Raw genomic sequence first — 14,074 nt, forward strand, 5'->3', positions numbered from 1 at the left:
ATTGTTTGAGTTAAAATGTTATTGGGTTCTGGCAAATAAGAAAAAAAAAGTTGAATAAAAATATTATAAATTTACAATATTGTTATAATATTATTTTTTAATATATTTTTGTTTTGAAATTTAAAAATTTTGTATTTTTCTTTTGCATTTTGTTTAAAAATTTAGAAAAATTATAATGATTAAGTAATTATTATATAAAAAAGATTAAGTGAAATTTATAAAAAAAAAAATTGATAAATTTTGAGATAAGATGAGATCATCTCACTTCCCATACAATCCTTAAGGGAGCCGGACCTCTAATTTTTCATAGAAGATGAAACATTCAATATAAAACTTCTGGACGACGTTGTTGCAAAACTCATGTCTCTTTATATAAATAACTCATATGCGTTTTCAAAACAAGCTAAAAGATGTCATACATTAAAATTTTGCTATAATTAAAGTATCTCATTAGAGATATCATATAAATAATTATATACCTAAGTAAGATCATAACATACCTACTTACTATCTTCTGAAAATATTTCTTATAATTTTTTAACTTAAATGAGAACTATACACATAACAACATATAGATCATCTTATTATCTTTAATGGTGGGTCATCTATGCATGAATAATAATATTATTCAAGCTTTGGTGTCTAAAAACTATACATGATATATATATATATATATATCTATCTTTTAAATTACAAAAAAATATATATAAATAAAAATTAATGATCCATCGAGAGAGAGGAAGAGCTAGAAAGAAGAGAACGGTAGAGACTCTCCTTCAAAATGAAACAATAATTGAAAAGTAATGATAAATGTATAATTATTTTTATAATAAATTTTAATATAAAATATATTTATAAAATAATATATTTTAAAATATATCTCATTTAAAATATAATTATTCAAAGGAATTGTAAAAAAATTAAAATTATTATTTTTATATCATAAATTAATATATGCTTTATTATTTTTATTTTTATATTTAAATATATATTTCTATATTAATATATATATTTAATTAAAATAATAAATTATATATTAGAAAATATATAATATAACAGCGTAGAAAATGATAAAGTAAAAATCTTCATGTAAAAAACAAAGGCGCGCACTCGGAACGCTTTTGCATATAAAATAGCTTAATCCCTGATTACCGGATAAAAAGACAGCAGCATGAAATATTAGAACTGGCCAGATCAAGCACTTTTTTCAATTTTTAAAATCAGAAGTACCATCATATCTTCCTCGGTCTTACAACAAAATCCTAGAGATTTGAATGTCGTACACAAAAGACAGCATGCAAGTTTTGACAAGGTGATTATAAGAAATATATATAATATAATATCACATAAACCCATAATAATTTAGACACTAATTAATCAGGCTGTCGTTTTTGGACCATAATGTTTTCTCATGTCCATCTCGTGTCTCATGTCCATAGAGATGGAAGACCACGTTCATAGAAACTAACAAACAAGAAACGAAAACAACACAACCTTTCCATCGCAGGCATACATACAAATAGTTGGACAAACTTAAGAGATTGAATGGGAATGGTTAAGTAACTAATCACACCAACTCATAATGCCTGCATGCATGGTTGGTAGATCTTTGACTGTGGAGATCCAAGTAGTGCATGCTGAGATTAGTTTAGACTATTAAAGGACTGGATGATCAAGAAGTTCCATAACCATTCATCATGCATGCATGGTTGGTAGATCTTTGACTGTGGAGATCGAAGTAGTGCATGCTGAGATTACTTTAGACTAATGGGTTGGATGAAGATGTTCCGTAACCATTCATCATGCCGGTCCACAAACCTAGACCATTGAGATACCCAAACGAGTCCTTTCCAGCATCAGAACAACCTTGGTCTTGCCAATCAAGGGACAGTAGCTTGGTGTTTGGCTTCACATCTATTGCAGTATGGTCCTGATGATGATGATGATCATTTGCATCATATGGCAGCATTAACCTCTGGCATGTCTCCATGAAAGTTCCAGTACTGTTTCCATCAATGGGCATTCCATATGGAGAGCAAAGACCTTGAAAATTTGGTGCCAAACCATGGGCAGTACTGCTCAAATCTCCAAGCCCACCAACCATACCCAAGTCACCATTCCCCATAAAATCGTAGTTCCTAGAATTGCCAGCAACATTTTCCATCTTAGTACTCTCCATAAAGTCAATAGGCCTAGGGTTCTCGAGCATCCCATGATATTTGGTGTCCATAAAATTTGGGTTCCCGAGCGTCCCATGCGTGCCTAGGATATGGGTAAGATGAGAAAGTTGCACCTCAGGGAAAGAAAGTTGAAGATCGGTAGGGTTGTGGGAGGATGAAGATCCTGGGTGATTCTGGTTCATCGGTTGATCATTGGGTTTTTTAGCAGAAACCTTCTTGTTCTTTCTGCAGCCACCACCCACAGGAATGTTCCTGAGGGTGCCTCCTTTAGTCCAATACCTTCTACAGGTCTTGCAGAAGTACCTTGGCTGAGAGAGGCTGTAGTTGTTGTAGTAGCAGAATTTGGTGTGGGTTGAGTCACACCTTGGGCACTTGAGAGCTTGGTCGTGTTGTGGCCTCAGCCGCCTCTCCATCAAGGGTCTCGAGCATGTGAGCATGTCCTCGGACGGCGAGGACGAATTCATCCCAGAGTCATCGTGAATCGTGCCCTGGAATAAAAAAGTACAAGAATAAAAGAAATATGTCAGAAACTGAGCCAAAACAATAATGCAAATGCCTAGACATTCTACGTCCTTTCTGCTGTCGAATAATGAGGATGTTAACACAATATTCCTTGTCCCTTCGGACGTCAATCAGAATGTCTGAATCAATAGAAATTGCAGGAGCTACGCTTAAACCGAGAGTACTATGGCATATTTCCACGAATTATATTAGCTTCTCTATCTGTGCAACCAGCCTTGAACAAATCTGGAACTATAAAAATATTCTCTAATCGAAGTCTGGAGTTGAACTTCAACTTTAGTTCCCTTCATTTGCAACTGATACAGATGCCTTACTATTCTAATCATGGAAAACATAATGCCATTATGGCCGCTATTAAAGATAAAAACTCCATTTTTTTTTTCTTCAAGCGTCCTACTTCATACATCAACGTTTTGCTATTTTCCCCGACCTTTATGTGCCATCTAGTTTTCTACAAGAACAAAGCGCGTTCTCAGGATCAAAATTGAACTGAATTCTTTGTTTTGAACGGCATTTTGAAGACACGATATTAACTAAATGATGTGACAAATGATTACGATCGATCAGCTATTCAATGGAACTTTCAAATTATTGTAAGGCATGGCATACCTGTAACCAGTCAGACGAATCCATGCAAACTTGCAAGGAAGCAAGACCCATTAAACTGACACCCCAACTGCTAAAAACACAGTTCCTTTCGACCCAAGTACTCAGAAGCACTCCATCTATATCACTATTTCACTTCTATTACGATAAAGTAGTTATAAGGTGTCTGTCTCTCGGAGAAACAGAAGGAGGAGAAAGAGAAAGAAACCGATGTCTGTGTGTTTGAGGGAATTGGGGAGGGGGCCGAAGGGGCTGTAAATAAGAAGGAAGCAAAAAGCAAAGTCTAGGAGGGCAGCTCTACTCTGCAGCTACGTCTATACACCGTCGGTGGCCAGACAGGTAGGTCCCACCACTGCCTCGGTCCCGACACTAACCCCACGCATTACATCAGCTTGAGGAAATCTCTACTGATAAATCGAACGGCCATTATGTCATCCCCGGTCCTTAGTGTTGGTGGGGGCATGCAGGGGACAAGGATGGCCGTGCGATGGTGACCATTAGGGGGTTTAGACGTCAGATATCGCGGCTTGGCCGTCACATTAGCGGTGTCTGAAGTGACAGAAACCGATGAGTGAATATTTGGGACCTCGATAAAGAGAGCATACCGAAAGCGCACTCCAAGTTGCGGGGCCCAAAACGAGTGGACCCTAAACGAGTGGACCCCAACTCGTTCTCTCCTCCTACAAGCAAAGGAGATTCTCATTTCTCCCCCACCCTCACACGTCATCACAAGTCACGACCCAGCCCCAATGCCACGTGCCTCATGCGTCCTTCCTTCCTCTTTGCCGCCCTCCTCAGTCCCACCTCACTTGCAACCTTACACGGTACTAGCTAGTTCAGCCTTTGCTGAAAACATTAATTTGGATATTGTTTTTTTTTTTTTTCTTGAAAAGGCAATTTGGATATTGAAATGAGGTAGAAAAGGCATCTATTTTTGTATTATTCAACACCATAATTTGCTCATTTAATAATGCTGAACTTGACACAACTAAAAAAGTGACAAAGGAAGCATTAATTTTTCAGCTTCTTAGCTGAAGTTTTAACGACAAGGTACCTTTTTTTTTTTTTAATTCTTTGAGATTTTGATCCAAACTTATTGATTCCCAGTTCAAATGAAAGTTGTATTGGAGTTGGCGGGTTGGTTCTGAAATATTAAAATGAAGAAGATTCGAAGCTCTCATGATGAAGATGACGTGATACATGCAGCAGCCAGGGAGCCAGGACGCTTTAACCGCTGAGAAGAACAATATGTAATTGAGATGGCGTGAGCAACACACTCCAGTCAACAGCGCCCAAAGTACACACACTGTCAGGTGAATAAAGTGAACCTGTGCCCACGTTCCACCGTACACGTACCTGACTCCGGGTTCCTTTTTTTGTATGGAGCGGATTACGCGTTGGTAATATTGCCAATTCAGTTCGTCATTCTCTCTCTCTTTCGTTACAAATATTTAACATATCAATCGTATGAATGCCATATTGTGTAAATTTAGAGGTGTTAAGAGTATTTTCATTGGCATAATCTAATAGCTAGAATTTAGTGAACATGTAACTTAAAACCCCTACATTAGGTTATTTGAATGGTAAGATGATGAGATGAAATAATTTTAGATGGAAGTTAAAAATTAAATAAAATATTATTAGAATATTATTTTTTAATATTATTATTATTTTAAAATTTTAAAAAGTTGAACTGAGATTTAAAAAAATTGAGTGATTTATTATATTTTATGTAAAAATTTAGAAAAGCTGTAATATAATAAGATGAGATAAATTAGATGTGTTTTTCAATCCAAACTGCTTGCTCTATGTGGACAAGCTCCATGGAATATAAATTTAGACATTGGCATATAAATTTGATTATAAATTAGGATAATTTAGTCAAATGAATTTTATATTATTTTTCACTCCTACATGGACAAGCTCTATGTGAAGTTCAAGAGCTATGTGGAGTTCAAGCTCTCTGCATTAAAAACCTCGATATAAAATTAAGAATATTTTATTATTATAAAAAGTGAGATAACTAATCCATGGAGTTTAATCAAACTTTATCTAAAACTTTGCCTGATTAGTGATCTTAGAAGGACTACATATACTGTGGGACTACAAAAACTCAAACGCCTGCATTTCTTTGATGTTTCGAGCATTTTCCTAAGCACATCTAGCACATGCAGCCTGCCTGCCTGCCGCATTGTGCTTTGTATATTCAACGATCAGATCATCGATCGATCCTCATGATCTTAAACAAATTCACTTTCAAAGTATTTCCCCTTGATTAAGTTAATAAGGGAAGTCGTAAGTCTCAAGCAACTTCAAGCATCCTATAATCTATCTTTATCTACATTTTACTTTAACTTTTTTTTTTCTTCTTTATTGTTTTTCATTACCAAAATAAAAGTTTCGTAAAGGCCGATTACCACATCAATTCAAAAGTTATTTTTTCTTTTTTTTTTTTCTTTAACTCAAAAATCCTTTATGCATCTTTTTATCAAGGAAGGTCATTACATATATACAAGACAGAAGCAAGGAAAAAAGAACAATGCAGTTACGTACAGTGCTGCCTTGTTGTGTATGGTGAGGATATAGTACCATTGCCATATTAGCTAGGACAGTATCTTTGGACTCTCAAAGAAAAGATAAGGATCATTGAATAACCATTACAGTCTTAAAATAAAACGTCGGTTTGAATTTCAAGTTGTGAAATTCAGGCATTTGGGATTGGCCCTTTAGACACAGAATCAAACGGTTTCAAAGTGAGAGCATCTAGCTAGCTAGCTCGACCCCTTTGATCATCAGATTCTGTGGCGCTCTTTGTCGTCGTGATGATGGTCAAATTACCATCCCTCGTAGTTAGTGCAGTCAAGTTGATAACAATAGGAAGGCTGTAGAGTACCCCACCATAAGGCCTGTTTGATCCCTAAGCTTTAGGCTATCCAAACCACATGTGGGGCAATGATGCTTTCAATAGAGAAACGAAAAACTTGGTTCCGGCTCCCTTTTGGGACCAATATTATCATTGCTAAAAAAAGGTCGGAATGATGGATTAATAACTCTCTCTTGATCCAACGGCTCCTTTGCCGTTTGGCAAAACGTCAGAGTAATTTTTGAGTACTTCGGTGTGCACCGATGAGGATCATGGACATGCAACGTAGATTGTCCAAGTTCATCATGTCTAACCTATAAATATATGTTCGTGCATGGAAAATATAAGATCATTCATGTGCTGGCAACTTAAAAAGGAATAAAAGTTCAGCTTGTTTGTTTTCACTTCGCTTCGAGTGCGTAAATGCGGTTTGTTTAGAACCACTCCACGAGAAGTACCCAGTCCATGACGGCCAGGGCTAGCTGTACCTAATACGACATTCACATGCATATATTGTACTACTCGCAATAAGTCACAACTCATACGCATGCGCGACACTTCCGACGGTGACTGCGGCGTATCATGTTTTATTTCTCGGATAAGTCACGTATGTACAGATATTCTTCCCTCTGACCAGAAGTCCAAGACAATATATATTCCTGTTGGGGCCGGTGGACAGGATGATCTTAATTAAATATCATCCCCACATACACTTTCATTTTTGTTGCTATTTTGTTGCTTTTTATCTCTTTGTTCACTTCTAGCTCGCATAGTCGCATGCACCCAAAATGCAGATTGGTGGACAACTTGTCCCCTTTTTTCTAATTTATATCCAACTGATCATATTTTTGGGTCCCATTTTAGCCTCTTGAAGCCGACCATTGGTCCTGGCCTCAACCTGTCCTCTGGCTGGCATGCACCTTCACCTTGATTCCAAGCTCAGTGGCAGATCGAAGTTCTTGGATCGTGATCGTGGGAATTTTCTGCCGTGAAAACTACCAAACAATCAATCACACACGATGGAAAACTTACTTATTGACAACGTGTTTATGTCCACATAATTGCATAGAATTTTATTTTGTCGCTGAATGTTACAGTATATTGTAGAGCGAAATTACAATACTAAGAACGGCTATATTATTTATAATAATATATATAAGATTGTATAGCGAAAATTTTAATTTTCACAATTTCTGAGTCATTTGTTTGAATAAGGTGTCGAGCTAATTTCAAGCAAACTTTTTGTCTAAAGTTTACCGGCCGGATCGAACTCTTCGTACATCAACTTCGCTTGAGCTACCTCTCGCACAAACGTTGAGTGAATTTTATATTTGGAGATTCTCAAATCACAAACCATTTAAAAAAAATCAATTTGCTCTGTGACTTGAGTCTCATTGAAAATCAACTAAAAAAATAATAATGTATCATTATGTTATCAAATAAGACTGCTACAAAAAGAAATCAAGCTCCACAAAATCAACATTTGATTATCGACTTGTAATGGTTGTAGTGATCGTGAAAATTAATTAGCTTTCATGAGCTCGTTTACATATATATGGTGATCATTGATAGTGAAAAAAGGTAGCACCTGGCTAGAACATTATCCATATGGTTGGATGGGTAGAGCAAGGATTAATTTAACAAATTACAATAGAATAAATATGGGCATCAGCCACTATTTGGCTTAAGCCGGAATACACCTGACGTGGCCTTAAATGTAAATTTACATTCTTATCCCTTCTACGAAACTGTTCCCCCTCTCTGATTTTCACTTCATTTGAAATTCATTGTATCTCTCTTCCCCCTCCCCAACCCGGTCCCATTCTCTCTCCCCTCAACCAACGTCGCACCCCTCTCTCCCCCCAACCAGCATCGCACCCCTCACCCCTTCACACCCCCAAATCGCAGCCCATCCCCACCCCGCGTCCCATCCTCTCACCCCCTCTCTCCCCCTATAAACGCCTTCAAATTTGCCTCGCTCGTTCCCTCTTGAAGTACCCCTCAGCTCCCCCCATGCGAAAAACTCGAGTCCTTCAGATGTAGAGGCAAAAATCTCCTTCAGATCCCCCCTCCCTTCATCCTCATCAGCTCATTACCTCCTGAAGCCCTCATACCACCCCTTAGCGAACCGATGCGAAGCCCTCAGATTTGTGCTTCATCTCCAAAAAGCCAACCCACCATGCTTCATCCTCATCGGCTCATCCCTCGATCATTTGTTCGAGATCCACAACGAGAGGACTCCACACCATGATTTGAAAAAAATCCACCAAATCTGCAGCGAGAAACAAGTAATGTATCGACAAACCCATTAATTTTGTTCAAGTTTTTCTTTGGATACCTCTTTTTTCGGTGTGATTCTAGGGTTTACACCGTACATTTGTTTGGCTCTGTGATTCTAGGGTATAATGTTCTTCAAATTTTTTTTGCTCGTCTAGTGAAGAAGAATACCAATCCGTTATTTTTCCATATCCAAGTATTCCAATCAATCTTGTAAGTGATATATTTCTTCCGGTGTTGGAGGCTTAGCTCAATTACATAGAAAACTAAAAATATCCAATTTTCAACATAGTAAGTTTGCACCTTATTGGTAAGGAGCCGGTGGAAAAGATCCCCCCACAGGGGGCATGAAGGAAATTTTTTGCCTTCCCTAAGTTATGCTTTCCATGCATTTTAAAGTTACTGCTAACATTCAATTATTTAAGTTCTCAATGGATTTCATAATGTGCAGGCCTTTAACAAGTATAATGAAGGAGATGTGGTGGAATTAGTGGATCCTTTGATGGAGGAAGTCGTCAATTCAAAGATACTTATGAAAATGTTTTCTTTGGCATTCCACTGTGCGGCACCGATTCGAGTCGATCGCTCTGAAGTGAAATCAGTGGGAGAACAGTTGTGGGCCATACGGGTAGACTATCTTAAGAGTGCAAAGAGAGGGCATTGACTGCAATTGGGGTGTTGTCATTTATAAATTAATTGTATTTTTTTTAGCGCTCACACCACAAAGCAAATTTTTCCTTTGAACAAATCTTAGTTTTTTGTTCTTTGCTTTATTCTTAATTCTTGAACACATACGAAGATGTTTATTATTTTTCAACTTTTCATCTCAAAGCAGTGCCTCATTATGACAAGCATCAAAAGGAAATGAGGAAGGCATTTGCTTATTGAACTTTGCTATGCTGTCATGTATAATTGAGAACGTATAAGAGTTCTGCTTCCCTTTAACTTTGCAATAATGTCATATAAGAATCGAGAATGGTGTCATGGAGACACTTTCCATGGAAAAGTAGGTTGTGGAGAACGAGAATATGGGTTCAAGGGGAGCAAAATTATATCCCTTAACCTCCTTTTGTTTCTATGTTAGTCATGACAGCCTCGAAAGTTCTACTTGAACTATGAAAGGGATTGAGAGAGATTTATTAATGTGCCACCAGTAATCTTGGCCGTCAAGAATTATTATTGAAAATAAAAAATTGCACTTTATTCTATCACCCGGTTACCCTACATTTCACTTGCATGCCAATATTCTCACTGCTAGGATCATTTTGCAATATTGTTTCATAACTCATCAGTCATCATCCAGATGATGCTCTAATCTCTAGAAGATAAACACTTCCCAAAAGTGGGCATTCATAATTTATTTTCCTGTAACATTAAGAATTATCACAACTAATGGTTCGTGAAGCATACACTTCGTTCATTGCATCATCTAATGTATAAAATTTGATGATATAACAAAACATTATTTGTCCTCGTTTGGCCCTCTTCAGCTCTAAATTTATTAAAGATTTTGTAAATGAAGAAATCAAAGCTGGTCCTCTAATAATTATGTAATCTGAGCAGCTCCAATAAGACTATTTACAAACCTAATCTCATAATTAAGCTTCAATGCTTGTTGAGGTCCTCTAAAATAACTCAGGTGGGAACCAGAATCGTAATCTTTTCTACCAGCTCCTTAACAGCATAGGGTGGAAACCAAATATGCGCTCCGGCATGAAATCGTGCCTTGTCAATATGCCCACCACTGGGGATCTCTGCAATTGAGAAATAAGGCATTTAGATGCAGATAGTAAGTGAAATGCTACAGTGGAAGTAATGATTATTAAGAAGTGTTTCTTTTGGACCAAATAAGCAATAACAACTCTATTGGTGTAGTCCCTACAATGCATCGTATCAGCCAAAATTGGCAGTAGCATTAAATTAAAATGGAAAATACTAGATGAATATATTATTAGCACCAAAAATGAATGAAACTAGATTGTTAAGACAGTGATTTCCTCTGCCTTAGATCAGAACCAAGGAAATGCTTCTAGAAGGACCAGCCCAAATACAAATAAAAAATGCAATAATACTACACCAGACCAAGAAAACTCTAGATAGATTCTTTATAACATAAATGTTGAGGTGTAATGCAAGGTGTCCTAAGTCCCGAATTCCACGGGAATTCTCTCTGCTATGAAGCTGGTCTTATATATATCTTGTAAAGCCTTTATGCAAAAGAAAGAGCAGAATTAAAAACCATGAACAAAAGAATTTTCCTTTAAAGTCATTTCTTCAAATACCTGCCTTACATTCATTTTATTTACGCCTTCATAGATGGATAAATAAGCAAGCTATTGTGACAAGAGGAAAAAATTGAAATTTCTCGAAAGATGTATGCTAAAGAAATCTAAATTGGTCGAGAAAGAGTAACATACATAATGAAAGGTATAAATCAGGAAGACAAACTCTTCGATTTTTAGGGTAAGAGACAACAATCGGCTTATTATTCAAACATGGCATAAATTAAGTTGCATATGCTTAATGGAAAAATATCCATGCATCAGGACTAAAACAAAAGGAAATGATGTAGCAGTACATGACCAATGACCAAGGTCGAGTACGTAGAAAAGCATCAAACTTGTGCTAGCATCCTATGTACGTGCATCGATTACATTATAACTTTCTCTAGATAAAAAATATTAACCTGTGTTTCAGACCACCTAATCAACCATGAAAGATGTGAAATTGGGCAAACAATATAACACAATCTACATGTAGCAGCCACAAAATCCAACATCTGATAATCCCATCATTTCTTAGAAAGCTAGAAATGAGACAAAGTTAGTTATGAGACAGAGGTAGGAGTTACCTCTTGTTGTTGAGTAGATGGGCGGTGAAACAGAGGTAGGAGTCACAGGTGCTGGGCACCGATGGGCACAGGGAGGCCAACGAGCCGCATGTGTTGGGCGACGAGAAGGATGGCGAAGAGTCGAGGGTGCGTTGTGTAGTGGCATTGGCAAAGGGAGGGTGACAAGTGGTTCCAGTGAAATGAGGGTGCTGAACGGAGAGAGCTAGGGGAGGAAGGGAGGGGGGTGTGGTAGCAGGATGGGTGGTGATGGGCAGATGCAGGCCAATGAGTCGTCAGTGTTGGGCAACGACAGAGACGGAGATGCTCGAGGGTGCTAAGCGACGAGAGAACAAGAGGAAGGTAGAGGGGCGCGGGAGCGGGATGGGTTCAAACTTTCAAAACCTGAAATGAGATGCATTCAAATGCATTTCAGCAAGAAGGAAGGGAAAAAAACAAAACAAAGTTGCCACGTAGGGTATGCAAAATTGCCACTGCTACCGTGGCTGATCCCTATCAGAACTTAATTGCAATATATAAGTTTAAATAAAAAGAATCTAATACATATTTTGGCTACGTACATATATAGCAAGGTTAGGTGCCTACCTTAGCTCTGTTTCAAAAATCTACTCCAAAATTTCTCATGATTTGACTTTATAAAACGGCTCGTATATATATATATATATTAAGAAATAAAGAAGGAAATACCCCAATTTTGTCGTCCTAGAAGAAAATATTTAAACGCAAATTACAGACATGACGAATAAGATCGTACCGCGTACCAAACGAGAGAATCGGATCTAAGGGAAGATCTGCACGTAATTGTTTCCTTGTCTTTCTTTTGGTCAATACTTGTAGCTTGATGATCTCTATAAGAGTCGTTAATTCGATTGCGATAATCTTCTTAAGAAGATTTACTGAAATCATGATAAGTAGTGGCAGGCATGCGCAGACTTTGAAGAAGTTTATATCCATATATATATATATATATACCACACATGACGCACTATTACTATATCCAATATCTAGGGAAAAAATTGGTTTTTTTTTTTTTTAGTTTGGTAATTACAAAATGTATTATTTTGGCACCAAGTTCAAGAATAACGTCCGACTAATCCTTAATTCTGGGGATGCACAGGTCTTCAATAAGGAGTTTCCTGTAAGTGTACATCAAGTAATTTAAAAAGAAAATTTTTCTGTCCAATAGTCTCTAGAAATTATTTGCACTTAAGGAGATTTGAATCTTGGACTTGGGTTCAACTTAAGTCAATTCTTATGAGTTACAAAATGTATTATATATATTACATAAAAAGGAAAAAAAAATCAGAACACCATTAATATTTTATGCCAATTGATATTAAAAACTTTCATACCAATAATGTATCATCTATTAATAAACAGAATTATAAATAGATTTATATTAGGCAATAAACATGTATTACAGTTTTTTAAAGAATAATGTTAAGTAAAAGTTCAATACAGACCCTTTATAAAATTATTGGTCTCGCTAAAAATGAATAGTTCTTTTTACATTTTTTTAAAATAAGGTTAACTTTTTACAAAATAATTGCGCAAGACTTATAATCAATTTAAGACTTGTTTCTCTTTCCGGTCAAATGTTATGTCCATTTGTAAGTTTCACTGCAAATGCATGGGTGTTTGATCGCAGTTTACCTCCCATTAAAACAAATTAATGCAGTTATATAAATTGTGGATCGAGCCCATGGATTTTGTTCTTGGTGGAATTACATTACGTACATGTGATATCATACACATAAAAACATCATGATAAATGAGCTAAACCTTGCTAATTATTTATGTACGTGCATGTTTGGATTATTGTGTCATGTTACGTGTAAATTACGGGACTGGCCGTAACGTACGGAAATTGTTTCTTTTTAGTTGAACATATTTGGACAAAATGAATCAATGATCACTGCATGCATGCCAATCACGATTATTAATGCATGCCTAGGATTTGAAAATTATAAATTGCTGTACCATCTATATATAGCCTAGGATATCAAGCAAATCGTAGGCGACACGCAAATACGACATGCTAAGAGCATTGACGGTAGATTTTTTTTTATTTTTTTTTATTTTTTTAAGAATAATAAATTTTACTCATATTTCAAAATAATTTTACTATATATAAATACAATCACGCACTAATTTATGTACTAATACTGATTTATTCATACTTAAAATTTAAATTAATACTATTTTCAATAAAATCTACTTTTTGACCAATCACATCATATTAGTGCACAGATTAGTGCACAATTGTGCTTGCAATTATATTTTTTCATTTCAAAAACCTCTTACATCTCATTCTTTATACTTTCAATATTCTATTAAAATAATATTTCTTTATTTTTTTATTACTTTTTTCTCACTTTTATTTACAAACTTAACTACTCAATATTTTTTTGTTATTTGTTATATTTTGAACTATTACTCTACTAAATATTTTAAACAAAAATTTAAATTATTTTTTTGTGGGTATATATGATAATATTTTTAAAATTATTTTTTTTATATTTTCATAAATATTTAAATTATTTTTAAAATTATTATTTAAAACTATAACAAATATAAATATGATAGAAAGTGTAGATGATTAAAAGAATAATTTATTTTATGTATTAGAATAAAATAATGATAAAAAATAGTTTAGGTGATAAATAGTAGTTTCCCAAATATGAAAAATTATTATTCATCATATAAACCTTTTTTCTAAAATAAGAATCCGAATGTAGGGGATATTTTGATCAAAACTATACAATAAACCTTAAATTA

General features: G+C 35.7%; 1 protein-coding gene across 1 annotated transcript; it reads right to left on the reverse strand.

Moving 5' to 3' along the window:
• Nucleotides 1–1,316: 1,316 nt before the first annotated feature.
• On the reverse strand, nt 1,317–3,562 carry LOC122280343 (dof zinc finger protein DOF5.6). The gene is made up of 2 exons (XM_043091200.1): nt 3,312–3,562; nt 1,317–2,668 (listed from the first exon to the last, which is right to left on the reverse strand). Exons 1-2 carry the CDS (start codon nt 3,360–3,362, stop codon nt 1,760–1,762), a joined length of 960 nt encoding a protein of 319 aa, XP_042947134.1. The 5' UTR covers nt 3,363–3,562; the 3' UTR covers nt 1,317–1,759.
• Nucleotides 3,563–14,074: the final 10,512 nt, after the last annotated feature.

This window comes from Carya illinoinensis, chromosome 11 (genome assembly GCF_018687715.1).
Source record: "Carya illinoinensis cultivar Pawnee chromosome 11, C.illinoinensisPawnee_v1, whole genome shotgun sequence".
In the NCBI taxonomy this organism is placed as follows: Eukaryota; Viridiplantae; Streptophyta; class Magnoliopsida; order Fagales; family Juglandaceae; genus Carya; species Carya illinoinensis.

Coding starts and splice junctions, on each gene's coding strand:
- LOC122280343 (XM_043091200.1), bottom strand. CDS start 3,362: ATGGGTCTTGCTTCCTTGCAAGTTTGCATGGATTCGTCTGACTGGTTA. Junction 2,669..3,311: donor ATTCGTCTGACTGGTTACAG/GTATGCCATGCC, acceptor TTTTTATTCCAG/GGCACGATTCACGATGACTC.